General features: G+C 50.2%; 13 protein-coding genes across 13 annotated transcripts; 8 read left to right on the top strand and 5 right to left on the bottom strand.

The window, feature by feature from the left end:
* Positions 1-512: 512 nt before the first annotated feature.
* ASPBRDRAFT_167619 (S1/P1 nuclease) lies at positions 513-1,585 on the top strand (the record flags this gene model as incomplete). The annotated part of the gene is made up of 3 exons (XM_067619622.1): positions 513-753; positions 804-895; positions 970-1,585. 3 exons carry the CDS (start codon positions 513-515, stop codon positions 1,567-1,569), a joined length of 933 nt encoding a protein of 310 aa, XP_067485369.1. The 3' UTR covers positions 1,570-1,585.
* Positions 1,586-1,754: 169 nt separating this feature from the next.
* On the bottom strand, positions 1,755-3,324 carry ASPBRDRAFT_71356 (uncharacterized protein). The gene is made up of 3 exons (XM_067629126.1): positions 2,659-3,324; positions 2,018-2,584; positions 1,755-1,970 (listed from the first exon to the last, which is right to left on the bottom strand). Exons 1-3 carry the CDS (start codon positions 3,296-3,298, stop codon positions 1,810-1,812), a joined length of 1,368 nt encoding a protein of 455 aa, XP_067485368.1. The 5' UTR covers positions 3,299-3,324; the 3' UTR covers positions 1,755-1,809.
* Positions 3,325-3,511: 187 nt separating this feature from the next.
* Positions 3,512-4,608, bottom strand: ASPBRDRAFT_142527 (uncharacterized protein). Its single transcript, XM_067619199.1, has 3 exons — positions 4,281-4,608; positions 4,059-4,211; positions 3,512-3,992 (listed from the first exon to the last, which is right to left on the bottom strand). Exons 1-3 carry the CDS (start codon positions 4,406-4,408, stop codon positions 3,911-3,913), a joined length of 363 nt encoding a protein of 120 aa, XP_067485367.1. The 5' UTR covers positions 4,409-4,608; the 3' UTR covers positions 3,512-3,910.
* A 1,208-nt stretch (positions 4,609-5,816) lies between these two features.
* ASPBRDRAFT_50908 (aminoglycoside phosphotransferase family protein) lies at positions 5,817-6,764 on the top strand (the record flags this gene model as incomplete). Its single annotated transcript, XM_067626631.1, has 2 exons — positions 5,817-6,278; positions 6,300-6,764. The coding sequence occupies 2 exons, from the start codon at positions 5,817-5,819 to the stop codon at positions 6,762-6,764; spliced, it is 927 nt and encodes a 308-aa protein (XP_067485366.1).
* Positions 6,765-7,678: 914 nt separating this feature from the next.
* Positions 7,679-9,271, bottom strand: ASPBRDRAFT_656341 (uncharacterized protein; the record flags this gene model as incomplete). Its single annotated transcript, XM_067628567.1, has 6 exons — positions 8,900-9,271; positions 8,584-8,847; positions 8,320-8,369; positions 8,153-8,268; positions 7,952-8,083; positions 7,679-7,903 (listed from the first exon to the last, which is right to left on the bottom strand). The coding sequence occupies exons 1-6, from the start codon at positions 9,250-9,252 to the stop codon at positions 7,679-7,681; spliced, it is 1,140 nt and encodes a 379-aa protein (XP_067485365.1). The 5' UTR covers positions 9,253-9,271.
* A 1,188-nt stretch (positions 9,272-10,459) lies between these two features.
* ASPBRDRAFT_37330 (uncharacterized protein) lies at positions 10,460-12,345 on the top strand. The gene has a single exon (XM_067623706.1). The coding sequence runs from the start codon at positions 10,481-10,483 to the stop codon at positions 12,233-12,235; it is 1,755 nt and encodes a 584-aa protein (XP_067485364.1). The 5' UTR covers positions 10,460-10,480; the 3' UTR covers positions 12,236-12,345.
* A 565-nt stretch (positions 12,346-12,910) lies between these two features.
* On the top strand, positions 12,911-14,759 carry ASPBRDRAFT_50906 (uncharacterized protein; the record flags this gene model as incomplete). The annotated part of the gene is made up of 2 exons (XM_067626630.1): positions 12,911-13,473; positions 13,532-14,759. The coding sequence occupies 2 exons, from the start codon at positions 12,911-12,913 to the stop codon at positions 14,757-14,759; spliced, it is 1,791 nt and encodes a 596-aa protein (XP_067485363.1).
* A 655-nt stretch (positions 14,760-15,414) lies between these two features.
* Positions 15,415-16,807, top strand: ASPBRDRAFT_112004 (uncharacterized protein; the record flags this gene model as incomplete). Its single annotated transcript, XM_067616615.1, has 4 exons — positions 15,415-15,603; positions 15,658-15,796; positions 15,852-15,960; positions 16,012-16,807. 4 exons carry the CDS (start codon positions 15,415-15,417, stop codon positions 16,805-16,807), a joined length of 1,233 nt encoding a protein of 410 aa, XP_067485362.1.
* Positions 16,808-17,561: 754 nt separating this feature from the next.
* ASPBRDRAFT_191369 (flavin-containing monooxygenase) lies at positions 17,562-19,396 on the bottom strand (the record flags this gene model as incomplete). The annotated part of the gene is made up of 4 exons (XM_067620362.1): positions 17,562-17,698; positions 17,765-17,919; positions 17,974-18,507; positions 18,561-19,396. 4 exons carry the CDS (start codon positions 19,394-19,396, stop codon positions 17,562-17,564), a joined length of 1,662 nt encoding a protein of 553 aa, XP_067485361.1.
* A 704-nt stretch (positions 19,397-20,100) lies between these two features.
* ASPBRDRAFT_113569 (uncharacterized protein) lies at positions 20,101-21,393 on the top strand (the record flags this gene model as incomplete). Its single annotated transcript, XM_067616752.1, has 4 exons — positions 20,101-20,292; positions 20,362-20,398; positions 20,451-20,895; positions 20,988-21,393. The coding sequence occupies 4 exons, from the start codon at positions 20,101-20,103 to the stop codon at positions 21,391-21,393; spliced, it is 1,080 nt and encodes a 359-aa protein (XP_067485360.1).
* A 307-nt stretch (positions 21,394-21,700) lies between these two features.
* ASPBRDRAFT_112767 (uncharacterized protein) lies at positions 21,701-22,686 on the bottom strand (the record flags this gene model as incomplete). The annotated part of the gene is made up of 3 exons (XM_067616689.1): positions 21,701-21,792; positions 21,844-22,579; positions 22,636-22,686. 3 exons carry the CDS (start codon positions 22,684-22,686, stop codon positions 21,701-21,703), a joined length of 879 nt encoding a protein of 292 aa, XP_067485359.1.
* A 1,271-nt stretch (positions 22,687-23,957) lies between these two features.
* ASPBRDRAFT_257043 (uncharacterized protein) lies at positions 23,958-24,920 on the top strand. The gene is made up of 3 exons (XM_067622202.1): positions 23,958-23,977; positions 24,069-24,727; positions 24,883-24,920. The coding sequence occupies exon 2, from the start codon at positions 24,147-24,149 to the stop codon at positions 24,513-24,515; it is 369 nt and encodes a 122-aa protein (XP_067485358.1). The 5' UTR covers positions 23,958-23,977; positions 24,069-24,146; the 3' UTR covers positions 24,516-24,727; positions 24,883-24,920.
* A 250-nt stretch (positions 24,921-25,170) lies between these two features.
* yap1 (putative bZIP transcription factor AP-1/Yap1) lies at positions 25,171-27,083 on the top strand (the record flags this gene model as incomplete). The annotated part of the gene is made up of 2 exons (XM_067616849.1): positions 25,171-26,867; positions 26,933-27,083. The coding sequence occupies 2 exons, from the start codon at positions 25,171-25,173 to the stop codon at positions 27,081-27,083; spliced, it is 1,848 nt and encodes a 615-aa protein (XP_067485357.1).
* Positions 27,084-27,754: the final 671 nt, after the last annotated feature.

Below are 27,754 nucleotides of genomic sequence, written 5' to 3'. Positions count from 1 at the left end.
ATCTGTGGGAATAGTAGCACTAATGGTAAGTTTTGTGATCGGCACTCTTATCCACCGAAGAATTAAAGTTCTAGAGGAATGGTCAGAAACTCGAAGTGACATGGGGTCACACCATGGTTTCTTCCGATCTCAAAGTCTCGATCGAGCCATGAAATGCCATGGGCCCTTCTAGTCTGGCTGTTTGCGGCAGTAGCTTTAGCGTAGGGTAGAGTTTCTCTTTGTTCACCTATCCAGTATAGAGAACTATGTACAGAAACCCTATTGTCGGAAGAAGGGGATTCGCGGTGCGGTTGCACTACAAGTGCTCTGAATGTCATTATGACAACTTTGGGGTCCACACTTGACATGAGCATCGTCTTCCAATGATATTACTGCTACTGGGCATGGGATTAGCTAGAGAGATAGGGAACATAAAAGGATGATACCTTCGGGGCCTGATTGCCTTGCCTCAAACCCCACCATCAACAAAGATAGGGTCACAAAGTTCTTCGCTCAGCACTACTACCACTACAATGCATTGTTTTCTTCGTCTATTCGTATGTTTCACCCTGGCATTCCAACCAGTGACTGCCTGGGGAGACGTTGGACACCGAGCTATTGCCTACCTGGCTCAGAAATACCTTACTGATCCCGCCTCTCATCTCGTCAACGAGCTCCTCGAGAACGACAAAGGTTACGATATCTCCGATGCCGCAACGTGGGCTGATAGAATCAAATGGAAACGCCCGCTCACTAGGCCTTTACATTATATTAGTATGTCAACCCCATTAAATCAGGACGCTCTACACCTAACTCGCATCCAGATCCAGATGACAACCCTCCGGATTCCTGCTCGGTCTCGTTTGCACACGACTGCCCGAAAGAAGGCTGCATTATCTCACAGATGGCAAATATGGTAAGTTGCCTACCTTGCCACTTTTGTTTTGACATCAATCTATCCCCGTAGCATCTAACACTGTTATATCACAGACTCATCAAGTAAATGATCATAAGGCAAACAAGACCCAACAGACGGAGGCCTTGATGTTTTTGATTCACCTCTTTGGAGACCTCCACCAACCACTGCATGTCACAGGAGTGGCAAGTGGTGGAAATGGCATTCATGTCTGCTTCGACGATAAGGATCCGTGCAACGATGACACCGCCAAGAAATGGAACCTGCACGCTGTCTGGGATACTGCCATTCCACATAAGATCAATGGCATAAAGCACAGTCTCAAACACAACCCTGAACGACAGGCGTCAGAGAAATGGGCCGATAGGCTCCACCAGGAGAACAAGCTGCGACCAGTCAATTCCGAGTGCACGGATATTAAAGATCCCTTGCGATGTATTATGCCGTGGGCGATTGAATCGAATCAGCTAAATTGTGATTTCGTAATGAAAAATGGAGTTGAGTGGCTGGAAGAGACTGATCTTGGGGGTGAGTATTATCAATCAGCTGCGCCGATTGTTGACGACCAGATTTTCAAGGCCGCCTTGCGCCTTGCCGCTTGGATTAATGCCCTCGCGGAGGATAGAGCAGCAGCCAATAGGTTTGAGGGTTTACATCTTCAAGATGACCTCTGACGGGGGTATATGGCCGGGCAGATAGCCAGCGGGCTGGTTAAAAGCATGAATGTACTCATTCTTTACCGTTTCGGCTCACACTCGAGTATTTGATATCGTGTACTACAATATCTGATGTCTATCTCTACTCATCTGATCAATGAGAAACAAGCAATCGGAGTATATGTTTATTACCAAGCGTGCATTGTTGCTTACTGAGCCCTTAACCAGTAACCATGTACTACCTTTATATCCATTACATCAAATAGCCGTATTCAAGCTTCGCTCATAGTCCGGCCACGCCCACTTGCTCATCCACTCCGACTGCAGCACATCTTCAGCTGTCGGTCGCTCTTCCGGTCGGAACACCAACATCCTGCGGATTAGATCCAAGAACGCAGCTTTCTCTTCTTCCTCAATCACTCCCCTCCACTTTCTTCTCCACTTCTGTATGCCTATCTCGAATGACTCCTCAAGCGGAGCCATTTATTCTCCAGATATGCGGCTGTTGGACTCCCATCTTCTGTAAAGAACTTACTTCTCCCTTCCCAACGCAGCCACCACTCCCTCGGCATCTGTACCAGCACATCGATATGTTGCGCCACGATCTCATCATCGGGTACAAAGTCCGTACTGAATATAGGCCTCATGCCAACAATTTCCCAGATCGCTGTAGCCAAGCTCCATATATCCGAAGAAAATGTTAGAGGGCTCTGCGGCTCAAACCTAGCTTCTGGGGAGCGGAAACCTGGAGGCGTGTGACAATCCTGCCCCAGTCGAACCTCTGATGCAGGGGAGAAAGCCTCACCAAAGTCGCTGAGAAGAGGACGTACATCGGCCAGGGTCAGTGTTTCAGCGTACTTTCCTAGGAATAGAGGCTTGACTGCTTTTTCTGGAATGTTAGGTGGAAGGGGCTTTCCATCACAGCGCGTGATGGGAACTGTTTCGGGCTCGCCATATTCCTTGTAGAATTCTTCGATAGACATATGGTTGAAACTAGTTGGGGGCTTGATCATAACGTTTCTCAGGTGAATATCTGAACCCACATAGTACTAAGAATTAGCTCTTAATCTTAGGATTGCAGGGAACATGATCATCTCTATGACTAACCACCATGCACATAGCCTCGTGAATGCGTGTACGCAACAGCCTGTGTAAGACCATAGCATAACGCTCGAGCCACGTCAAGGGGAAAAAGGCAGCTGAATGAAATCTGCCTCAGATCGCACTGTGCAGGGTCCGTAGTGTAGCATGCATGTGTCCCATTAGGACCTTGTACTTCGAATTCATCCAACACCACCGGTATCAAATTGTGTCCCCGGACTGGAGATGAAGGTGATGATGGCGGTGCAGACAGTGCCTTGAGTACCGTTGCCTCACGTTGATGTGCATCCGCCGTGTTGACTTTTAGCGCAACGTATCGCTTGATGGCAACGTCTTGAGCAAGCCAGACGGTAGAGTAGCCCCCATGACCCAACTTATCTACAATGCGGTACCGATGATGCAGGATATCACCAATCATGACCGGGTGGTAGCCACCAGGTTGATATTCTTCGAGCGCTTCCACCCCCTTGATCCAATTGTACTCGATGCGAGTCTCAGACGTTGTGGAGTTCAGCCGTGTGGATAAGCCGAAGTGGATCATCTGGGGACGGCGGAGCGATCTGATACTTGGCATGAAACAACATCGTGGACTAATAGGTTTGGAGGAAAGAATAGAGCGCCCAAGTATCCGGGACTGAAGTTTCATAATTTGCTGGCGTGGTTGTTGCCGAATAATGGTTCCGAAACGCTCTCTTTGCATCTGACTACTGGGCAGTAAACACGAGTTGTTACCATAGCGATCATAGATCACGTGAATATAGAAAGCCATATAGAATATTTGTAGGTCACTCGAATTTGTCTACTTGGTTTAATGGCCTTCTGGAAAATATCGTTTTTCAAAAGGTCAGGGTGAAACTTGGCAATCATTTACTTCGAATCTGTCTTACTGGAAATCACTATACAGAATATTACCATCCTGGGGCAATAATATTATTAGGTGACTCATGGCCCCTCCTATGCCATCGACTGGGTTATAATACTCGCCGGTCCTTCTTCCTTACAAAAAGAACGTAATGGAGATGGGTTTGAACAAGGATTTATCAGATGGAAACTCTCAAAACTAAGCAAATAACTGACTGTTGAAGCCAGTCATGATGGGCGATGTTGCGATTCGCTTCTGCCTGTGACATATAAAGCCAGGTCTCCATTGCTGTTCGACCCTATAAGCTGCCAGCCAACCTTCTCACGGATACCTGCCCTCTTTGCTGGATGCACAAGTTGTATTTCACTCCATGTGCGTCCCCCTCTGTAGAGGAAGTCAAGCGACGAGATTAAAGTCGCCAGACTCAGCGTAGATAGTGTTTGAATCTGAACAGGAAGCAGCCCGGACACGATACTGACTAGAGTGCGCATAAATCATGTCAGCAAAACCGAACACATGCTTCAGAGCTGATGAAGTTACTTACGTCGTCCGAAGGGGGGATGGGCAACTTGACGAAGGGATCGTCACGCAGCCTCCACCATTAGTTGTGACAGGCTTTTGATTCAGAAGGTTGACAGTCTGTGGAGGATATTCCTTGAAGTTGGTGAGGTAGAGACAGAACTGCGACGGATCGGTGCTGGAGAATGTGCTTGCATCAGCTGAGGCTGTACCATGATTCAGAATATGGGTTTGTCGCGTTACTTACTTGACAGCGGTCCAGCATACTTGCCATGATTGGTTGCAGTGAACAGTGTCACCGGCTGCGGGCTTGGTGATACTGATGGCGCTGGCGGTCGTCAGAAGGGTGGCAATGGCAACAGAGATAAGATGCATGATGAGGATGAAGATCTCTTGCTTTCTAGTGTGATCAAGGATGTTTGAAGGATGTATTGCAGTGCTTTGGTGGAAGCCATGGAGGAGAATCAACGCCCTTATATATGTTAATTGTCCCTCACAGTGCTCTATTGCCTATGTAATAGATGAGGCCTATTGGTCAGTCATGGTAGTGAGGGGTCCAATGACTACTGCTGAACATGGGCACCCTCTTTACGAGCTCCAAACATGTGTGGATGAAACAGAATTGCATTTCGTTCCGTGATCCTAAAGTAGTGTCCCACAAATCATTGTTCGGAGCCAAGCATGCTACATTTGTCTTGTTGCCTATGAAAGCGCAAGGAAATGAAGCCGATACGATAGAGTAGGATTGTCTATAAGTCCCATGATGCCTCGCATGTTACTCTAGTAATACTATTCTCTACGATTGGCGAGCTTTAATCAGGCCTCCCACTCTTGGCCTCTCTCAAAAGCAAATACGGACACGAGAGGATGTATTTGGTATCCGATTTGCTTCCTTGGCAGCAAGGGTTCATGCAAGAGTGTTCTAATAAGGTTTTTCTTTATCGTATTGTAGATCCACGAGGTACCCCAGAAAGGAGCACACCCAAAGTACTGGCGATGTGTAGGGGATGTGTAACAATCATAAACCATGATTTGCGTTCAATTCCTGCAAGCTAGCCCTGTATTTGAGATCCAGTCTGTGATAGGTGCCTGAGTCGTCGGATCTCTACCCGCGGTGGTACGGTCTTCGGCGGCGCATTGTCACCTGCCAGGAAGCACCAATAAGAATCGCCTCGAGGTAAGCTTCCGGTATGACAAGATTAATATTATTTAGTAATGAAGCTACTGCATTAGGTAGTGTTACAGGAGATCCTCGTGAGACATTTGACGTGTATTTGCTGTTGGCAATCGCCTCCGGAACTTCCGCAGATGTTTGATGCGAAGTAGTGTGCAGTCAATAGAGGTTTATTCGCAGGGCGGATAGATGTAAATCTATCAAGGGGTTCATTTATGTGTAAGAAGTGTTTGATAATGTGCAAGCTGTACCCAAGGTCATAATCCAGACCGATTAATCCGCTCCCAAACATTGATCTCGGATACGGCTAACGAGTTTGACATTGGCACGGGTGCCTAGTAGTACTCCGGATGCCTGATGCGGTAAAGAAGGGGTTGGCCGTGCGGCTGTAGTGTATTCTATCCTTGCCACCCACACCAACCACCAGAGATGGACCTTTGCCGGTACTTCTTAATCCTCCCTAGGTAGATGATTCGCCCTTTTAAAAAAATAAATAAATAAAAATGAAGATACGGTGATGCATACCGGAACCGCAAGATAAATTGTCCGAGGGGCTTTGTTGACATCGTCGAAACGCCTGCAGAACATTCACGGCTCATCTTGTGCAACATGTGGCTCTCCTTTGTCCCCTCGATCCTCACCCCAGATTACACCTGGCCAGCGTCCGCCGTGTCGACAGTCCAGAGAACCACCCCAACAGTTCCTGCTGTACCAAGCGTCCTCAGCAGATGGCTGTGGGGAAAGGTGCATGGTTCTCTCTACCATTTCTCACGGTTTTACTGCTATCTGTGCGGAATTTATTTCGATCCGCACATTATTCAGCTGCCCTTTGGGCTCATCTTGAAATGGACGGATCGGACGAGTGTAGAGGAGGTCATTGCAATGCAAATGGTTCGCCCAGCTGGAATTCCAGCGCCAAGAGTTCTCAGCTGCGGCGAGCACGTTACTCCTCACTTGACACGAGAGGTCTCGATCCTCATGACGAGACTACCGGGCTTCACCCTCGAGAACTTCGATGACCCTTTAGAGGTTGATGGAGAGGGTCCATGGCTCGAAGAATTGAAGACATGCGTTCATGCTATGCGCGAGTAGGAGCCACCAAGCCAGGACACTATCTGCTCACCTATTGGAACGGCCCTGCGCAGCTCGCGTGTCCCTGATCATAACATGGGCCCTTTTAGAGACCACAAATCATTCTACCAGCATCTTTTCGCGCCAGCATCTCAGCACGGTTTCAAGTCTGTTGATGAATACAACAAGACACTTGCTACTGCGAAAAGATTACGACAACGTTCTTATAAAGTCAAGTTCACTCACGGAGACTTCAAAGCTCATAACATCTTGATTAACGAGGATGGACACTTGACCGGCTTCCTCGACTGGGAATCTGGGGGTTGGTATCCCGAATATTGGGAGTTCACCACCGCAATGAGGTTCGGGAGAGACAGTTGGTGGTATCAGGTTGCTAAGTGGATGGGCGGTGCTGAATATCAAGAGGAGCTGGAGTCAGACAGAGCTTTGAACCTCTTGACGGTGGACTCCTACATAGCTTTTTGATTACTGTCTCAGAATTTACGATATAGCTGTCGCTGATATTGAATCAAGTACATACGACCACAGGGTGTGGAAAACAGGGCTTCCCGTCCGCTCAGCCGTACTTAAGCCACACGCCGGGAGGTTAGTAGTTGGGTGGGTGACCACCAGCGAATCCCTTCTGTTGTATGTTTTTCTTTTTCTAGTTTTTATCTTTCTTTCTATTTTGATCCCTTCATTGTAAGGACTATCTATTCTCTAATATGATTTGAATTGATCGACCGGAAGTGCGCATCCGATGTCACTCCTTGCACCCTACGGCGCTTGTTATGCAGAATGTCGCAGATTACGAGAGTTATGGCAGGGCAGCTCACTCATCACACGGACTACATACAAAACAGAGTAGTTGGGTATGTATTGGAGCTCAAAGTTGGCGTTTGCTCTAGTAGGAAGGTGGTTCCTGCATTCAACAACCTTTCGGGTCACCTCTCATGCTGCTCGGTAGGGACGTCTTCGCTTTGTAAGTATAACAAGGAAGTGTAAAGAGTATGATCATCTGCTCTGAAGTCGGAGTTTTGTGATTGCCTGAGGTTCACAAAGGAGAGACGTTCGGCTAATGAGCTCCTGGTTAAGCACAACTACATAAAGTCTCTTACACACTAGTTGGATTTCGGAGATACTTGGAAGACAGTAACAGTTAACATAGATATGAATACAATTTGTGGTAGAAGTGACTGTCAACTTACACACGTAGACAACTTAATAAGCAAATGAAGCAATGCACACACAGCACAGGTTCAATTACAGGGTGTCCATCCTTACCTCCATCCCACATTATTGATGTGTGGTTCTCCTATTGTTCAGAACCCAAAGCTGACCAGAAAGACAACAACTAAGCAGGTATCGCAATTTTGTGAAATGTCTGTTTCAAGTTCAGATCAATTTGGAGCTGTGGGAGCAAATTTCACAAAGTCCTCCCAAGTTGCTGTTGCAGCAAGGGGGGTACTTTCTGCACTTGATACAGTGAAGTATGGCTTCCTTAACAGTAATTTCTGAAATATCTTAGCTTGTTGTATGCGATCCTCATCTGCGAATTTGTTGAGAAGCCGTGGAAAATCAATGAGGTATCCATCCTTATAAAGTAGTCCGCGACACAAGTTATTCTATTGTTTGTCAGATCTAATGAAAGCCTGAATTAGTGTGTGACGTACTTGTCCGATGGTGACTGACTCAAGGCCGCGGTCATTGGCAATCTTTGCGATGTGGCCTGATTCGCTATACGCCGAGGGGTCATCATTTTCTGGCATAACCACTTTCATTCCCTTCACATCTTTTGATTGTACCTGTATATCGATGTATCAGTCCTCTCCTTAAAGAAGAAAAAGAAAAAATGGGAACATAATAGCAGATACTTTTCTTTGGTTGTCGTCCGCAATGATAAGATCCTGTTTTGAACCGACAGCATCAAGCGCGATACGGACAAAGTTCTCATAATAGATATTGACAAACTCGGCCACGATCGAATCATCTGCTTCCAAGTTAGGTATTATGCTTCACCCTGCAAAAGGTTTGGGTGTACCCTCGTCAGTATTCCATTCGACATTTCGCAAAGCGTGCATGGCCCATTCCCTAACCGCTGATACTGTAACCTGCAGTGACCTTTTCTATGTATCTGGGTCTTGAGCTCTGTTGGAGTCCCCGAGATCAGAGACCCCCTTAACCACGCCCAGACACTTGATATTTTTGTGATGTTGGCAAAGCATCAGAAATGCACTGGCTTCCATTTCAAGCGCACAGATGTCACGGCTAACCTATTCAGATCGGTGAGACGATGGAAAGTTACATTTCAATGGGGCTGGTCAAGCTGACACTTGTGCGGAGAAGATCGAAGATCTCGTTTGCATCCTCGCGGACAGCAGAACCACTTATATAGCCACCGTATTTGTACGTCGGTTCCAGACTACTCTGGGTAAAGCCAACGATGCACACTACCGTCCGGCGCTCAATGGTTCTGTATGATGGCTTGAATAGTTTCTGACCCTTTTCGACCACCCATTTTCCTTCTTCGTAGTTGATTGCCATATCACCGAATATCACATCCTCAAGTCTAACCAACTGTGAGTCACACTGTTTGGACACCGAGAACTCAATGGACTGACTTTATGCCTTCCTTTGCGTAACCAGCGCAGACACCTGCATGTACGGCAAATTGTGGTCTAAGGACATGGAAGAGAGTCCCAGCTTGAATCGAGAATGTCTGTATCCCCTGTCGATAAGGGCTCGTAACATAATACTCCAGGCTTCTAGCTTCACCGCCGTCTTTTGAGATAATATTAAATGTTCCGAGGTAAAAGTCATAGCCATCTCCGAGCTCTGGGATATCACTACTCGAAATATGATCTTTGGTGATTTGCAGTGTACGCGCAACGATCTGGACCTCCTGGGGCTTGGCGCAAATTATACAAAGTGGACGGCTTTTTAGGAGCCGGATCTTGGACTTAGAGATAACCATAATACGTATTGAATAGAAGTGCGAAATTTACTATACGACTCCAAGGGAGATTGTTAGTAGATTAGTGAAGTACTCATGAGCAGAGCTCTTTACGACTTGTATATAGGTACTAGGTGGCATACTAGTGCATAAGCCAGATTCTTTGGTAGGTTAGTTACATCACAACTTGATAAAATTTCCACCGAACGTATTGCAGCCGAAGGTCTAGATTCAATAGGTATGTGAGAAACCACACCTCATGACCCACGGCAGTCGTTCTACTCCAAAGGCATTGTATAGAATCGATGCATACTCGGCTCCAAGGTCTGCGCTCGTATTGCGGCTTGCTAAGGTTAGATTCGTACCGCACATTGTCACGGACACCTAGGTCCAACGGCGATTGTAGGCCAAGTTCGTGTAGGAACCTCCACGTTGTTGGTTCTCTCTCGTATAATTAAAAGATGCGGATATAGTAGCCTCTAAAAAAAATATCTCGTCATTAGGGTGTGTCATTCTAGCTCGGGGCGGCAGAGTTATTTCCGAGTAACACCCTCCCGATGCCATCAGTAGGTACTGATGTTACAGGACCTTCTTGGTGTCATCTGTGCGCTGCTAATTGCCTGATACAATGTGAACAGGGCGCTTTGTCCAAGTAGTGCTTGCCAGCGGACGCAGTTGGGATTTTACAGGGCTAGTGTTTGTAAGTTGTCGTCTTTACGCGATAGTCTAAGCTGTTCCCTGAGCAATCACAAGCTTGCATAGACTGAGGGATTAAAGAAAGAGAAAGGAAGGCAGGGTGTATGTACACGTCAACTAGCGACCTCTTCTACCCATTTCGAAAGGATTCACTAATCATCAACACGCAAGAATAGAGACGACTTCTGATGATGGAGCTGAGTCAGATCGCACTGCTTTGCAGTCGGAGAAGTATTGTGGGGCGAGGCGCAGCGTGCCGAACGCAGCTTTCGATGACAGGAAGCTCACTGCGGAGTAGTGCTGATGTCAAACTCTAGGGAGCTTTAAGGAAGAGACTAGCATCCAGATGGATCTTCGCGATACTTTCCCAATGAGGGAACTCTGATGTCCGGCCAATAACGACCGGTCAACATGGTGAGCTGGACACTCAGTTTCACTGCCTCAAGCCGATCAATGTCATCCCACTGCCACAAGGCTGAGCTATTCATCGTCTATAAAAGCATCCCATTTGCAAGAATGGATTCCTCTTTCCCACTCAGACACAATCACAGCAATGCTTTTCTCTCGTTCCTCCCTTCTTCTGGGCACGCTGTGCGCGTCGGGCCTTGCCAGCCCTCTGCCCTCAAGCGCAGCTCCTACAGTGCATCTCCCCGATTCCAACGTCTGGTTCAAAGGCACAGCAAGCAACTTGAGCGAATCCTTCCTCAACATCCGCTATGGAGAAGACACCAGCGGGAATAACCGCTTCGCTCCTCCGAAACCATACAGCTATCCTTCCGGCTCCGTGGTGAATGCCACCCAGTCCGGCGCGGCTTGTCCACAGCAAAAGGTCCCTCTCCCGGATTTCCCCATCTTCGACAACGTCACATCCATCTCGGAAGACTGTCTAACGCTGCGTGTCGATCGACCACTCCACACATCTCCCTCCGACCGTCTACCAGTGCTCGCCTGGATCTACGGCGGCGGCGACACCATCGGCCAAATCTACGACTCAGCCTACGACCCAAGCCTCCTCGTCTACGGCGCCGCCCAGAAAGATGTCCCCGTCATCTTCGTCGCCATGAACTACCGTCTCGGCATCTTCGGATTCGCCTCATCACCCGCCCTGAACGACTCCGACTCCCTGAACGCGGGTCTACTAGACCAGCGCCTCGCCCTGTGGTGGATCCAAGACCACATCGCAGCCTTCGGCGGCGACCCAGACCGCGTCACCATCTTCGGCGAAAGCGACGGCGCAACCGGCGTCGGCCTCCAGATCACAGCCTACGGCGGCAAAAACGACTCCAAAGTGCCCTTCCAACGCGCAATCATGGAATCCGGCGGCGCCACCGCCGACACTGGAACGAGCACCAACTCCTCCGGCAAACACACCGCGACCCTAACCAACCTCGCCAACTGCACTGCGCCCTCCAGCAGCGAGGAGCTCGAATGCCTGCGTCGCCTCCCAATGAAGACCCTCCTCAGCACCGCCTACGCTTACGAAATATCCCTCAACAGCATGGGCGGCATGGGCGTCTTCATCCCGACCTCCCCGTCCTCCTTCATCCCAGACAGCCCGTCCAAACTCCTCCGAACGGGGCAATTCGCCCGCAACATCGACCTCATCTCGGGATGGTGCGAAAACGACGGCGCCTTCTTCACTCCCACATATCTAAACTCCTCATCCGACATCGCCGCCTACCTCCAAGACAGCTACCCGAACCTCACCAACGCCACCATCGCCAAAGCCTTGGACCTCTACCCGGTGTCAGAATTCTCCCCGGACCCCTCCGCAAACATCTCCGCTCAGTACTTCCGCGCGAGCCAGTTACACCGTGATCTGGACTTCGCCTGTCCCAGTCTCCTGACGGTCCAGACGAATATCAAATACGCCACTGATCCAGCCAAGGTGTCCAACTACCTCTACGCACTGAACCAAACTGCCTTTACGGAGGTGTTCGAGTACTTGAACCTGACATACTACGGCGTCCCCCACTTCAGCGATATCATGTATCTGTTCAACACCGTCACAGACGGGTTATTCAAGGATGTCTCGACGGCGTCGGATCGGGAACTTGCGTCGGAGATGGGTGGGAGCTGGGCTTCGTTTGCGTATTATGGTGATCCGAGCCGGGCGAGGGGGAGTGTTAAGGGGTGGGAGCAGGCGTATGCCGCGAATACTAGTTCCACGCCTGAGTTGCAGGTCTTGGGCGGTCCCGGTATGAGATTCACGGGGAGTGGTGGGAAGGGGGCTGCGTATGGGGAGGATATGGTGAGGAGGTGTGCGTTTTGGAATGATCCTGTGGTGGCGAATGAGTTGGGGGTGTAGCTTGTATTAGCTGCTGCGAAGATTTGTATGATTATGAGATGGATATGGATATGATTTATGAGTTAGTAATAGACAATACTAGTGATGATAGCTATGCAGTACAATGACCGATTGACTATATATGATAGGTCCGTGGTTGAGGAAGTAGTAGGGCCCGAGAAGCTATTCTTTATACATGAAATTTGGGTGATCAAGATGAAGCATATCGAGACCATGGACTATCTCTCATATTCAATAATAGACAAAAGTCTCTTTCTTCATAAAGTAGGATAAGAATCATACATCTGAAACCAACCCAAGGTCGCACCCCTTGCCATTAATCAATCGATCCTCAAGAATCAGAACAGAGTTCGTAGTGACGACATCAAGATTAACATATCCTAGAACTTGAACAAACTATTCCAGATAATAAGGTAACTAATACCCGATCAGTAATCAGGTATTCCTAGTCCCTGGTTTCGCTGCTCTGTCCCTCTCCGAATCCAGTCTCCGTGCGGATAACCGGTTCTCGGCATGCCGAAACAAGGTTATCCAAGGGACTATAAACTGTATTATCATCTTTATTGGTACTATATGTAGACACTCATTGGGAATATAATTACAGTGCATAAAACTTATCGCGAAGTACCTTACCAGCCAAATACTTATATTCAGTGATACCACATACACAACACCATGACACCAAACCCCCCAAGACCAATAACCGTCCTCGGGGCAGGAATCCTCGGTCGTCGAATCGCAGCCGTCTTCCTCGCTAGCTCTTACACCGTGCATCTATTCGATCCTGATCAGAATGCTCTCTCCACTGCAAAATCATTCATCAACTCCTCTAAAGAGGCATTCACTGCCCTAACACCCTTACCACATCCCAACCGGGGAAAACTATCTCTCTTCTCCGACATGAAAAATGCAGTTGAGAACGCATGGCTCGTCATCGAGGCCACTCCAGAACAACTCCCCCTGAAGATCCAGATCTTCAAGGAAGTAGATGGCTACGTACCCCGGGATTGTATTCTCGCGTCGAATTCGAGCTCCTTCAAGTCGAGACTTATGGTTCCTGGTCTGGATGAAGAGAGGAAGAAGAGAATGATGAATATGCATTTTACGATGCCGCCGGAGATGCGGACAGTGGAGGTGATGACTTGTGGGTGGACTGGGGAGGAGGTGATAGATGGGATGATAGGGATTTTAAGGGAGTGTGGGATGTGTCCGGTTTTGGTAAAAAGGGAGAGTACCGGGTGCGTTTGTATTCTTGTTTTTCTTTATCTGTAAAGTGGTGATGCTGATGATGTGCAGGTTTGTGTTTGGCCGTGCGTGGGCGGCCATCAAGCGAGAAATCTTAAACATTCTGGCGGAAGGGGTCAGTACCCCCGATGAGATCGATCTACTATGGAAGGAAATCTTCCAGCGTCCGATGAGTGGTCAGCCGTGTCGGTTGATGGATCGCGTTGGGTTAGATACTGTTGCATCTATTGAGGAGAATTATGTCCAGGAAAAAGGGCTGGATGGGGAGAAGACGGTTGAGTGGCTACGAGAGAACTATGTCGATAAAGGGCGGTTAGGTGATAAATGCAATTCAGGCGGATTGTATCCCGCCGAGCCGGAGAGTTCGTCGGAGAAGCTCTATGTTTTGGATGTTGGGATCGGGGAGAATAACGCACTGTGTGATGCTGCGACGTCGGGTCGTGTTCTTCAAGTGTCTCCGAGTGGGAATAGGACTACCCTTGTCAGTGGATTGTCGTTTCCGGATGGGATTGATATTTCGCCTTCGTGCGGGAGAATGTTCTGGACGAGTATGGGGCACGGTTTATCGACCTGTGACGGGTCGGTGCAGTCGGCCAATTTAGATGGGAGTGATGTGCGTACGCTCTTGAAGCCGGGGACGGTATATACACCGAAACAACTCGTTGTCGACGATGTGGATCGAAAGTTGTATTTCTGCGATCGTGAGGGGATGGGCGTGCACCGATGCAGCTTTGACGGGACTGATCATCGGGTTCTTGTACAGACTGGGTCAATGACAGTTCCATCTGAAAGAAAGGATATGATGCGGTTCTGTGTGGGTGTAGCTCTTGATCGGGAGAATGGGCATATTTATTGGACCCAGAAAGGGCCGAGCAAAGGTGGAAAAGGGAGAATATTTCGTGCGGGGATGGACATTCCTGCTGGGCAGACAGCCAGCAGCAGAGCCGATGTTGAATGTCTGCTAGATGGACTCCCAGAACCCATTGATTTGGAGTACGATACTCAGACGCAGATGCTCTACTGGACGGATCGCGGTGAGCATCCTATGGGCTGCTCGTTGAATCGGGTTGATCTCAGTGGCAATGTTGATAAAGATACGTTAGGAGGGAGGTTGGAAATACTGGCGAGGCAGTTCCATGAGCCGATTGGGTTGAAGGTGACGAGTAAGGGTGTTTATGTCACCGACTTGGGTGGATGTTTGTATCTGGTGAGTGATAGGAAGAAGACTGTGGTAACCCAGGGAGAAGGATGCTTCTCTGGACTTGCTATACTGCAATAGTCTCGGCACATTACATATTCGACTAAGATAGCTTATATTTCTCCTTCAGAATAGATATACGCTAAGATTGATAACTTGCCATGTCCTTCAAGTAAGCAGATTAGCACCGCAGGCTATCAGCAAGATTCAGTTACCTGGGGTCTCTGACCTTTTCCTTGTTTTCGAGGAGCCTAGCAAACTTTATCATGCAGTGTCCAGGGATATCGCCGGAATTATTGATGGCAATTACTTCACGAACCTCTCGTCATGAACCATTGGCTAATCCCATTTTAAACTTAACCTGAATGTACTTTCTTACCAAGCCCTGTTGCCGAAATATCAAGGTTATGGCGTTTTCGCATCAGTATCAAACTCACTCCAACATCATACATTTATACTATTGTACTACTAACTGGAGACCCCGCAAACAAGGTGCCAGAACGACATATCTACAGGTAGTATGTTCCTTTCTCCAAGCTGGAGAATGGCTTACTAACTGGATATAGCAACGTCTTGTACCTCAGTCAGTGCTGAGGGGTTCAACGACCTTGGCCGATATCATTTACCCTGCTGGGCCATTTTCGGATCTACTTATTAACTTTTTATCCAGTTCATGATGCTGGTCGAGCCAAAATTCCGATCAATCAGCCGACTCATACTATCTAGTAGAAAATACATGTCCCACTTCCGCGTCATCGAACACACAGCTCGGTGTCAAAATATCCGACAGCGTCCGGGTGCCGTGAAAGCCGGTCATGAAAACGAGCTCCGACTTGCTGTTAAGCAGTACATTCCTTTCGATAATCCTTGCCCAAATGAGGGCGATGTTACTATCATCGGGGCTCATGCAAATGCTTTTCCAAAGGTGACTGAACTCTATAGCAATTTGTGTTCAATATGAAACTTATCTGTGTACAAGGAACTCTATGAACCCCTTTGGGATGAACTTCACACGCAGCTTGCAAATCAAGACAGACGCATCCGATCGATTTGGATTGCAGACATTGCGCAGCAGGGTCAGAGCGGGATCATGAATGAAGCGATCTTGGATCATGATCGTGAGTTTTACCCCAGATCGTTTAAGCGATTTAGTCGCTCATTAACATTATCCAGCCGACTGGCTCGACCACGGCCGTGATCTTCTCTTCATGATCAATCAATTCCAGGACGAGATTCCTCAACCACTTGTTGGAATTGGTCACAGCTTGGGTGGAATGCAGCTGTCAGTGTCTTTTAATCCTCCCACAATCCCTCCCTCCTAATTCATATTCAGAGCACATCTATCTCTACTACACCCAACCCTCTTCGAAGGTCTGATCCTAGCCGACCCAGTCATTCAGCGCGAGAACCCAGGCCACAAATTCGCCCAGGCATCCACATACAGACGAGACCTACGGCCCTCACGCCAGCAAGCAACAGAGAAATTCAAATCGAACCCCTTCTTTCAGACATGGGATCCCCGCGTATTCGAGCGATGGATCCAGTACGGGCTCCGAGACCTTCCGACCCCATTCCACCCCATCACCGATGAGACTGGGCAGTCCGCCGTCACATTGACTACCACCAAGGCGCAAGAGCTATTCTACCTTGCACGGCCATCCTACGTCGATGAACGATCCGGATTACCCCGCGGTAACCCCGAGGAGGAGATGCATCCGGATGACCATGATGCTGAGAATCCGTTCTATCGACCTGAATCGGCGTGGATGTTTCGTCGGCTGCCGCATTTGAAGTCTCCTATTCTGTATCTCTTTGGGGAACGGTCGGATGTGGCTTCTCCGAGTGCTCGCCAGGAGAAAGTGGCAACGACTGGTACGGGTCTGGGAGGGAGTGGGGGCGCAGCGCGTGGACTTGTTCAGGAAGTTGTACTACCATGTGGCCATATGGTTCCGATGGAGCTGGTCAGGGAGAGTGCTGAAGCTAGTGCGGCGTTTATTGATGAGAGGTTAGCGGATTGGGAGTCGAGGGTTTCGACGTTTCGTGAAGCGTGGGAGGGGGTGCCGCATCGTGAACGGTTGAGTGTTGATGGGCAGTGGGAGAGAAATATCAATGGCTCTTCTAACGGATAAATTGTGAGCCATCAATGACTTTTAGCATCATTGGGAATGGATTGATAGTGAGGACTGTTGGTCTCACCCTCTACTTGATGAACGGTCGGCAAACCAAAGCAGATGGGAATCCCTGGAACAACTCCCGATAGCCTTAACTTTACTGGAAGACTATGCCCAATGACTATCAATTATAATAGAAGTATACCAGGGATGTTATCTTAATCTTCCCTAACAATAGTCCCATGTATTTTGGTGGTACTTTATGTACCACTACTACGCAAAAGACTGGATGGATATCTCTTTTGGCCTAGTTGGTAGCCGCAACTGGACAAGAAGCACCAGACTGTCACGGGTCCATCACCGACCGGGCCCTGTCAACCCGAATGACCACCGGCTTTTTACAGCCACCCCATTGAACACGGAACCATACAGCCTCCAAAGAGCGGAGGCGGCATTTAACTATGCCAACCCCCTTTTCTAGATACTACCATTTCTGGAATACCCACTGAATCGACTCTACCCCTCTGACCTATTGACTGGTCGAAGGAGGTATCCTTTTTGTTTTTGTTTTTATCCTCTTGTAGTAGTCAGTTTTTATCTTCTACTAGCTTTCATTGAAGTGTATTTCCGAGTGTAGTACTATTCTGCTACGAACATATCCTTATCTTACAGTCATTACCAGAATAGGAAAGTAATCACATCGATGATACCATTGCCAATTTCATTATCTGTTATCATACATGACATTATTAGAAACTCATCCTATAACCGACTACTTCAAATAAAACGCCAAATCCGCCCCCTCTGCTCTCTCCCACTCCAACTCGCCATTCGACAAATAGGCAAACGGGTTGGCGTGGTTTTGGTAGCGAATATCAAAGTCCTCGCCACGGACGGTAGAAATAGCCTCTGTCAATGACCATATGTGTTAGTGCACTTGATGAAGGATGCATAACATATGGAGAAGGCTGGTACCTTTGTAGTGTAGCACACTGCCAGGATACATCGCCGTGACGGTAGATCCGTTGTTGTACCAGGCAGTACAGCCGGAGCTCCAGACGGTATGTTTGAGGTTTGCCTGAACATGGCGGTTATAGAGCTGATTTGCGGAGTCGGTTACGACAACGGAGCTAGCTCATGTTAGTGGTTGTGAAGGTCCCGTCAAGAGGTAGAGTAGGACTCACTGAATATCCTCCCGGGCAATCTTCTTCACCCACTGCAAAATGTAATCCGCAGTCCAGCCTAGCATTTGCGGAACGCTGCCATGGCCAATGGGGCAGTTAGGCCCGGCGAACATGAAGTAGTTGGGACTGCCAGGGCAGCAGATGGAGAAATATGCCTCCGGCGTCGTCTTCCAGTCGTGGGCGAGCTGACGGCCATTCCGGCCTACCATCTCCCAGCCAGGGATGAAGCTGGTGTCGAAGCCCGTGGCACAGACAATGAGGTCGAATTCCTCCTCGCCTTGGGAGGTCTGGATACCTGTCTTGGTGATGCGCTCGATCGGATCAAAGCACCACTCTGCGTTGGGCTCCTGCATGGCTTCTAGGTACCCGTCTCCGGGGCTGAGACGACGGCATCCGATAGCAGTGTCGGGGATAAGCTTCTTGATTAGCTGCGGGTTCTTGCTGAGACGCTGTCTCATGAGTTGCTCTGTGGCGGTATATAGCATCTGATTGAACTCGGATCCCTTGAGCATCAGCTTATAGACGGTGTTGACTCTGTTCGTGATGCGTTATTAGTAGATCGTCTCAGTAGGTGAGGGTTAACGTACGAGCGCTCAATAAACTTCCTATATTCCAAAAACCCTTCAGGATCGTCCCGAAACCGGGCCTTTTCTTCTTCTGTGTATACAAAATTGGTACCCATTCCATCCTTAGTCGTGTCCGGGCACAGATTCACCGACACCCATGTTGGCTGACGAATGTAATTCACGATCCGGGCAGCCTTGGGCTGCAGCGCAGGCACGATCTGGATCCCCGAGGAGCCATTGCCAATGACGGCGATCTTCTTACCGGCCCAGTCGTAGGTCGGATCCCAGCCAGCTGTGTGGAGAAGCTTGCCCTCGAATTGGTTCAGACCTTCAATCTTGGGCATCTTCCAGCGGTTGAGGATGCCTCCAGCATTAATAAGAATATCTGCTTCATCGTAGACCGTTGTGTCATTCTGCTTGAGCTCAAGAGCCCATTTGCCCCGTTCCTCGTTCCAAACAGACTTGACAAGTCGAGTGTTGAAGACGATCTTCTCTTTCAGCCCGTACTTCTCCGTTGTCGATCGGATGTACTCTTCAATTTCCGGACCCTTGGCATAGCTTTGCGACCAGGACGGATTAGGTTCGAAGGGAAACACATAACTGTGAGCGGGCACATCACAGCCCACGCCAGGGTAGATGTTCTCGAACCAAGTCCCCCCTACCTCGGGATTCTTTTCATAGAGGGTGAAGTCAACAAAATCAAGGGGCTGCTCGTGCTTGAGCTTGTGCGCAAGGATCAGTCCCGAAAAGCCCGCTCCGATGCAGACAACTCGGAGCTTTCGAGGAGTGAAAGCAAACCTCTTGGGGTCCACAGCGTATGCTGTAGGTTCAGCAGGGATGGACTCTCTGGACGGCATGATGTCGGCGAAAGAAGCCCCAATTTTGAGAAAGGGTTTGGAAGCACGCAGGTTCAGACTCTCAATGGCCAAGATTTCGAAACAGGGGGATCCTTACTAGTTATACGATAGCCTCGTGGTGCCTCGAGTATCCGGATTTCCCCCTGGCCGTAGCCCTGTAGTTCTGAAACTAAACGGCCGGTCTAAGCTAGTGGTTACTCGAACGGGTAAGTCTACAAAGCCGATTGATTCGTAGAACAGTCTCTTAGCGTGGAATGCAATCAGCAAGTCTCCCAATACAGTACGACGCGGGAGATGCTCATCAAACAACAGCCGTGACGGTAGGATCCCGGTCCTGTCAGGCTGTCAGACCTCTAACCTTGCAGGGATTCAGCGCGGGATAACGAACCAAATTGAGGCTTCGAGATGGCTGACGCACGGAAGGGCACCGGCAGTGAGCCTCTCCGCTGTCAAAGGTACGGACCCGCCGGCCCGCCTGGTTTGGGGGCCGAAGGGGGCCGAAAAGGCACCGGAAGGATCGCTAGAGCGTCCTAGCGGCATGTCACATCCAAAGACTGAACGTGATTGATGGGTTCGCTTCGATCAATGCCCTGTAGCTGATCCTTCGTCGGAGTCGAGTGTCAGAACCTGATTTCTATCTTAAGTATCTGGTGGTGCCAGTCCCAGTCCACTCGATATGTCTTCCTCTGCAAGTGGCAACAGGCATGTCCAGCAGCGTCTTTGGGGATCCTCCTCCAGGGACGGACCTGACGGCCAGCCGGCGTGGTGAGAACAATGCAGCTGTGAGTGTTACATACGCGCTGGCGGCCGTTGCCGTTGCCCTTCGATTTCTCGCCAGAACCCGGGTGCAGCAGGCTTCCATTGCCGCGGATGATTGGATGATAGTTGCTGCTTTGGTACGTACTATGCCAGTTCTCTTCTCCAGAGATACCGGATGACGATGCTGATGATCAGGGTGGCTGCAGCTGTCGGTAACTGCGAACTTCGTCTCCACCATTGTTGGTTCGTCTCCTAGGCCATACACCAGGAAAGAGTACTGACCAGCCCTCTTCAGGAGGCTACTATGGCCTCGGAAAGCATGTATGGGCTTTACCCCTGCATGATGTGATCAAGGTGATGCAGATCTTGTTCGCATACGTCCTCATATACGTCGTCACCGTGCCCTTGATCAAGCTCTCGGTCCTCCTCTTCTACCGTCGCATTTTCGGGATGAACAAGGCGATGTGGTTTTGCGTCGCATTGACCATTGGATACTGGATTTCTTGCACCATCGCCTTTCTAGTCTGTTGCCGGCCTGTCTCATACTACTGGACGCAGTATGCTGATCCCGCGGGCGGCCGCTGCGTCTACAACCTCTATCCATTCTATATCGGGAATGCGGCCGCAAATGTGACCACGGACGTGATCATTCTGCTGGTTCCCATGCCTGTCATCTGGAAACTTCACATGCGAACCACCCAGAAGGTTCTGATTTGCAGCATTTTCCTACTTGGCGGATTGTATGTTGTGTCGATCTCCTGCCTTTCCGTTCCGTTCCAATAATCTCATCTTGTCCGGAACTTGGCTAACGTGTTAATTGGGTTATCTGCAGTGTCTGCGTGGCTAGTCTCATCCGAATCTATTACATGACGTTTCTGAGCAGGTCCGTGGATATCACCTGGATCATGGGAAATGTTTTCATCTGGTCCAGTGTGGAGCCGTGCATCGGAGTCGTCTGTGCTTGTCTGCCTACCTTGCAGCCCCTGCTGCGGTACACCATCCAGCGGATGTTCGGCTCGCGTGTGGGAAGGTATCTGGGTAGCTCGGAGAATAAGATGTCCAGCCGAAATAAAGTGGCACCCGTGCGGAAGCCAAGAGATTGGGACGAAAGTCTGCTTGCAACCCAGACGGTTCGAGTCGAGATGGATACCATGCACAGGGAGAACGAGAGTGAAGATGGCAGAATCATGGTTGAGACCGACTTCCAAGTGATCGAGGAGAGCAAGAGGGCGGTATAATAGCACGGTAATTTACAGATGACAAAACCGCGGTGTCACTAAGAGCTGGAGTGGCAGGTCATCATCAGGGCATCCAGCTAGATGGCATGCTACAGATAGATTGAGAAGGGTTCCAAAAGTAGACAGGGACATGAATTACTACAATGTCGCATCACACCACTGACGATGATGCGTCTGGATATCAAAATTTTATAGTATGTACGAGTGGCTCGCTTCACTAGATCTGACACCACAGCCCGTTAGCGATGTGACACACGGTAGGGACAGAAAAATAACAGAGTGAAGCCCATCCATCTTTTAAACCCAGCTAATAGCCTTCCTCTTCGCCTTGCTGGTAGACGTGTCGCGAACGTCCAGGGTCTTTGCGCATCTGCTGGCCAGAGCCAGTGAAACCCACTACTCCAGTCAGTCTGCTGTGGTACGTGGTCTATCGGACAGGAGTCGACTCACCTCGGGCATTTACTCCATCGCCCGTGCGGAACATGCTCTCCTTGCGACCCAGTTTACCCTTGCTGGCAAAATCCTTCCACTTCATCTTGCCCGCCTCGAGCTCCCGCGTGGCTTTCACCTTCCGGGGCACCTTGGCCGGGCGCGCCGGCCCATCGCTCACCTTACTCGGCTCCTTACGCGCCTGGTTGGCCAACGCGGGGTTAATGTCCGCGGCGGCGGAGATCACGCTCGAATGGGGTGGCGGCGGCGCCGGAGATTGTGATGAGGAAGTGCCTGAGCTTGCATCAGCCTTGCGCTTTCGCGAGTCATTGCCGGAGATGGGCCTGATGTCTTTGGAGGTTAGATTTTCCACCGTCCCATATGACTTGAATGAGACGAGGTACACGGGATTGCTTGCGGAGCCGGTGATGGAGGTGATACGCGCTGGGTAGAACGAGTTGTCGCCCGACACCCACCGGGCGAGAACGTGTTCATTTACGGAGAAGGAAGTCTGAGTGGACGGCTCGTCCGATTGTTCGACCGTCGGTTTACGGTAGGTTGGTTGAGATGCGTACGAATCCTTGGCCTTGTTGTCCTTGACCGCAGAGGCCGGCGGCTGGGACACGGGAGGCGCGGGAGGTTTGAGTTCGGCAATGGATGTTTCGGTGAGGTTTATAAGTTCTTCCAGCTCAGTTTTGAGACTCTGCAATTCCGTGTTGTCTGGGTCTACCTGCAAACTCGATTGGACGGTTTCAAGCTGGGAAAAGTGATGGTTAGCCAGGGACAAACGGTGATGGCCATGTAAGGGCATACCTGAAGCTTGAACTCCTTGACCTCTGCCTCCAGGGCAGCGACGTCTGACATTGTTGGGGAATTAGAAGAAGTGAAAAAGGAATGTAATTGAATCCTCGTTGGAAGCCAAAGGATGAACGAATGGCGAGTGCGCGGTTTGATGGGAGCCGATGGAATAGAGTGGCGGTCGGGCTGGAGCAGATCTGAGGTTTTGCAGATAAGAGAAGTCGCCTTGGGATAAGACTGCGCAGTGGCGGGGCCCCGTTGCGGCTCGTGACAATCACGTGGTGGTCGCACCGCCACAGCTGCATCGGTAAGTCACATGTTGTCCGTTGTCGGCGTTCGCTCACTACTTCTACTCCGTACTACAGTTCACGAACTCACTAACTAGCGGACATTCTTGGTTGCTGACACTGATGGCAAAATAGCAATCAGTGCAACTTCAAACTTGGGTTGTCACTAGTCCCGGTTCGACTTCCCCACGGTTACATTAAAAGCAGGCGGCCGAAGTCCAGAAAAGCTCCGATCTCAGGCCACGCCCGCATCCACTAAGCTACGGGTCAACGGGTCAACACTTGGTTGGTGTCCGCTTCCACAGTCGATCCTCACGTCATTCGGCTGCGGAACAAAGGCCAACCGATAGGGATGATGATTGGCCCGAGATCTGCCAGGTGTCCGTCCTCCCGCGTTATCAGGCTACATGCTACAGGCTACAGCAAGTTCAGCAACAGTTGATACTGATATGGGGCGCCGGCAGTCAAAACAGGGCGGGAAGATCACTGGCCGTCCTCAAGACTCGTCAGCCGTGGCAGGTCGCTCGTCGCTATAGGCTAAACCTTAAGCATCGGAGATCCAGATCCCTGGTGGGTTCACACCGCTTGCCCCGGTTGTGATCGGTCGGGGTGGCTATGCACTCGACCGAGAATACGGAGTAGGGGAGCTCTGGCCCAAATAATCTAGGTTATCCCCGGCTTACGGTGTGCACTTGAGAGTTTGCTTGTTAACAATTCCCGGTTACTACAGCACTCACATGAGAAAAGTCAGACAGTTGACGGGGAACTATTCAGAATACAGGAATCCTTCCGAGGCATCCGAGATCGCAAACTGCTAGGCATCCACACGAGGACCACCGAAAGTCGGAGAGGGTCGTGAGTCTTGACAGAGTCACAGAAGAGACTGGGGGCGGTGAGATGACGGCGAACAAAAGAACCCGTGTCCGAGTCGGGGGAAAAGTGGCGCCCCATGAGTCACTTTCTCTTGGGTGAGACAGTCGATCGGTTCGTTTAGTATGGAGTAGCACCGTCCAGACAAAGGACGGTTCCAATTTCGCAAGGGGCCAGCCATCTACCTATCTATCAACGGCGTAGGTAACCTAAGCTACTCCGTAGTAGGCAGAGACTATACTAGTGCTACTGTGCTAGGTCCCAGTTTCAGGCTGACGAGTCTTGCAATAGTCAAATCCATCGTAGGATCGCTGGTTGTAGATGTGACCAACCAAGGAACCAGGCCATGCCGAACTGGAAGAGAAGCAAATGGGCGAAGAGAGAAAACCCGCAGAGGCTTCTCGAGTTGGATTTCTAAGCAGGAGTCACTGGAGTCCCCACTTGCAGCCTGAGGTTTGCGCCCGTAGAGCACCTCAGGCTACACTTTTTGCCTTCTGCAGGGCATTGAAGCCAATCATCATCCGCCATTCTGCCGGCCGCTCTCAGGGCCATCGCCCCCTCCTCCTCCGCGGTGGAAGATTCCATTCCATCGGGCTGGTCTTGTTCCATCCACGGCCTCTCACGCTCTCACACTCTCGCCCTCTCCCTCTCTCCCTCACACTTTCTTCCATCCTTCCTTCCAACCCACGTCAAGAACCAGGTGCCACCATCCCCATTCCCATTCGGCTAGACCCTTAACGACGGGTCTCGCATTCTCTCGCCCTACTGCATCCCCCTACCACTCGCCCATCTTGCATCATTCTACTCTTCCCATCCATTCTCCTCCTTTCACTCACCAACCAGCCCCTCTCCCCTCCCACTTCTCTTCCTCTTTCTCGGCCTGTGATTCGTCTTAGGTCTGCCTCTCCTTAGCCCCGTTTTGGCTCGTCAGACAGACCTCTTTGCGGCTTGTGCGTCTCGCCTGCCTTGCGCCTCTCCTTCACGCATTGTCATCCTCGACTTCACCTGTCTCCCGAATCTCACTTCCTCCCGCATCGCCCCGTCTCCCCAACGCCTTCCTGAGACTGCCAGGCTGAGATTGCTCCCCCAACAACCTTTGTTGCAGTTGATGTGACGGTTGTCGGTTGTTTGTCTCGGCCATCGAAATAAAAAAGAACAGTTTTGTGCCCCTCTTCTGGTCTCTACCGGTGTCATCGTACCGGAACCCCTCCTCCTTGACCCGTCCCTGGGGGCCACCCATCGATACAACGAACGGGCGGGAAGCCCGGCCTGCATCTCCTCGAGTCGAAAATCACTTGGAGATCATCTCTGTTGAGCAACACTTCACCCTTCCCGCAGCTTCCAACATCTTCTCGCTCTGGTTTCCACCGTCGGTCGCGATATTCTGAACACAATGGCCGATTACAACTCCATCTATCAGCACGGTCTTTACCTGTCGCCAGATCAGCAGGATCTCCTGCTTGCTGCTCTATCCTCCAACAATCCGCCTGTGAAACAGCAGAATAATTCCCAGCCCCCGACTTCCAAGTCTGACCCGGAGTCTACCCCTGGAACCACAGGTAGTTACAATATGAGTCCTGCATTCGACCCCTCTAACCCTCACTCGGGTGGCCTGGGATATGGCGATGACGAAAGCCCCTTCCTGGACTTTAACCCCGAGCTGGACTTCGACTTTCAGGGCTCCGAGAACTTGATTGGTGATCTTCCGGGCAGCTTGCCGCAATCGGAAGAACCCGAGCCGGGAGAGAAGAGGAAGGACATCGATGGCGCTGCTGATGAGAATGAAGCTTCGGGTAAGAAGCGAAGAGAAAGCGACGAGAAGGCGGCAAAGAAGCCAGGAAGGAAGCCCTTGACTTCCGAGCCAACCTCAGTACGTATACGCGGTGGTGGCGATGTGGGCTTGGAGAAGACCGTGGTACTAACAGACTCGCAGAAGCGGAAGGCACAGAACCGGGCTGCGCAGCGAGCATTCCGTGAACGCAAGGAGAAACACTTGAAGGATCTGGAAACGAAGGTAGATGAGCTGCAGAAGGCTTCTGACAACGCGAACCAGGAAAATGGGTTGCTACGCGCTCAGATTGACCGTCTGCAAGTCGAACTGAAAGAGTATCGCAAGCGTCTCTCGTGGCTGACCACCGGAAATGGTGTCTCTGCCATGACTGCCATCCCAGGAGCCTTTTCCTCCAACAAGGGATCGTATGGCCTTCAGAACAACGATTTCATGTTTGACTTCCCCAAATTCGGGGATCTTCCGGGATCCCACATCTTCAACAACGGCCAATTGTCCAAGGCGCAGCAGAGTGCTAAAGGAGAGTCAACAATGGCAACCCCGCGTAATGACTCTCGTGTGCCAGGTGTTGTGAGCCGTAACTCTCTGAGCATCTCTCAGTCCAACGGTGCGCCTGCGGGCAGGACTCCCAGCTCCGTGTCCCAGCAAGGTTCCACTCCTGCGTCCACGCGGAAGTCCACTCCGAAGGTGTCCATTTACAACGGCACGACCCAGTCCACCTCTACGCATGATTCTTCCACAACGGACTCGCCATCCTCCTCGTCCGACTCCCACCAGAGCCAAAGTCTGTCTTCCAATGGCACATCCCCGGAGCCGACCATTAGTTCTCCGGCTACTAAGGCCCACTACCACGGTGCTCATGATGGCTGCACCTATACCACCATCGATGGTGAGGAATCCTTCTGCGCACAACTTGGCATGGCATGTGGCAATATCAATAACCCCATTCCAGCCGTCCGGCATAACAGCCAAAGCGCGTCCAATACCCCTAGTCAGGAGGCCCCCCACGACGATGTGGCGGGCCTGGATGTGCTAGCTCAGCAGAACGGAGGCCAATTCGATCCCGTTCTCTTCGGAGACTGGCGTGAGCCTCAAGATGCAATCCTGTCTCAGGACTTTGGAACGTTCTTTGATGATGCTTTCCCCCTGCCCGATCTGGGAAGCCCTTCACACAATCTCACGGAAGCGGCCACCCAACATCCGCCGAAGAAAGACTTGATCGCAGAGATTGACAGCAAGTTAGATGAAGAAGTTGTGCCGGGAGAAGACAAGTCTCAGATGTTGAGTTGCACGAAGATATGGTATGAATATCCTGTTGTACCTCCCCCCTTTAATCACATGCGTACTAACCTTTACTTCTTAACAGGGATCGTCTGCAATCCATGGAGAAATTCCGCAACGGAGAGCTCGATGTCGATAATCTTTGCTCCGAACTACGCATGAAGGCGCGGTGTTCTGAGGGCGGTGTGGTCGTCAACCAGCAAGACGTTGACGATATCATGGGGCGGGCGAAGTAGTCCAGCGAGGGAAAACAACGAGTTAGTTTGCACCTGCGCTGCCCGCCTACACACTACCCTCGTTGCCATCATTCTGCGTTTCAGATACCCATACATGCAATGCAAAGCTGTTGTTAACGCCGTTACGACAAAAGGGACAAATGGATACGGGAGGTTTCTCACACGAACGCCAAAGGGAAAACCACGGAGTACTCGAGGTTATTTACCGCAATCTTCGATTGGACATTTTTTCAGGACACTTGGAGCAAAATAACCCATAACCTCCCCTACACATATTACATCTTCCATCTTCTCTCTATGACTGTACTTTCTCTACTATCTTTTCTTTCTTTCTCTCGAAGACCACTGCAGGCGAAAAGGAGGCGTGGTTCGTTCAGGAAAAATTAATACCATCTAGGAAGCTTCGGGTTGGCAGACTGTACACCACCACCGTTGGAGTCTTCTTCGTTCATTCTATGCTACTGTATATGCAACGCTAGTTCCTGATCTTTCAGCACACCATGCACCACATGTACTCAAAAAGCTTGGTGGCTGGGGATTTCGAGTGAATATGCTGCTGTGTCTATCGTTCTACCTACCTGCCCTTGGAAATATGCGAAAGGGTTCCTCTTGTCTATTTGGGCGTAATTGGCGTATTGCTCTAGGTGAGGTTGTCTTTTTGTATAGGCATG

The sequence above is a fragment of the Aspergillus brasiliensis genome (genome assembly GCF_001889945.1).
Source record: "Aspergillus brasiliensis CBS 101740 unplaced genomic scaffold ASPBRscaffold_1, whole genome shotgun sequence".
NCBI classification, from domain to species: domain Eukaryota; kingdom Fungi; phylum Ascomycota; class Eurotiomycetes; order Eurotiales; family Aspergillaceae; genus Aspergillus; species Aspergillus brasiliensis.
This window is presented reverse-complemented; position numbering and strand designations above follow the sequence as displayed.

Bases quoted from the DNA above. Each gene is read 5' to 3' on its own strand.
- ASPBRDRAFT_71356 (XM_067629126.1), bottom strand. From the start codon at position 3,298: ATGAAACTTCAGTCCCGGATACTTGGGCGCTCTATTCTTTCCTCCAAA. The intron at 2,585-2,658 runs GTTAGTCATAGA...ATGTGGGTTCAG, and splicing joins ACGAGGCTATGTGCATGGTG to ATATTCACCTGAGAAACGTT. The intron at 1,971-2,017 runs GTCATTCGAGAT...AGTGGAGGGGAG, and splicing joins TAAATGGCTCCGCTTGAGGA to TGATTGAGGAAGAAGAGAAA.
- ASPBRDRAFT_142527 (XM_067619199.1), bottom strand. From the start codon at position 4,408: ATGCATCTTATCTCTGTTGCCATTGCCACCCTTCTGACGACCGCCAGC. The intron at 4,212-4,280 runs GTAAGTAACGCG...CACATTCTCCAG, and splicing joins GTATGCTGGACCGCTGTCAA to CACCGATCCGTCGCAGTTCT. The intron at 3,993-4,058 runs GTAAGTAACTTC...TGCGCACTCTAG, and splicing joins CCATCCCCCCTTCGGACGAC to TCAGTATCGTGTCCGGGCTG.
- ASPBRDRAFT_37330 (XM_067623706.1), top strand. From the start codon at position 10,481: ATGCTTTTCTCTCGTTCCTCCCTTCTTCTGGGCACGCTGTGCGCGTCG.
- ASPBRDRAFT_257043 (XM_067622202.1), top strand. From the start codon at position 24,147: ATGGGCGAAGAGAGAAAACCCGCAGAGGCTTCTCGAGTTGGATTTCTA.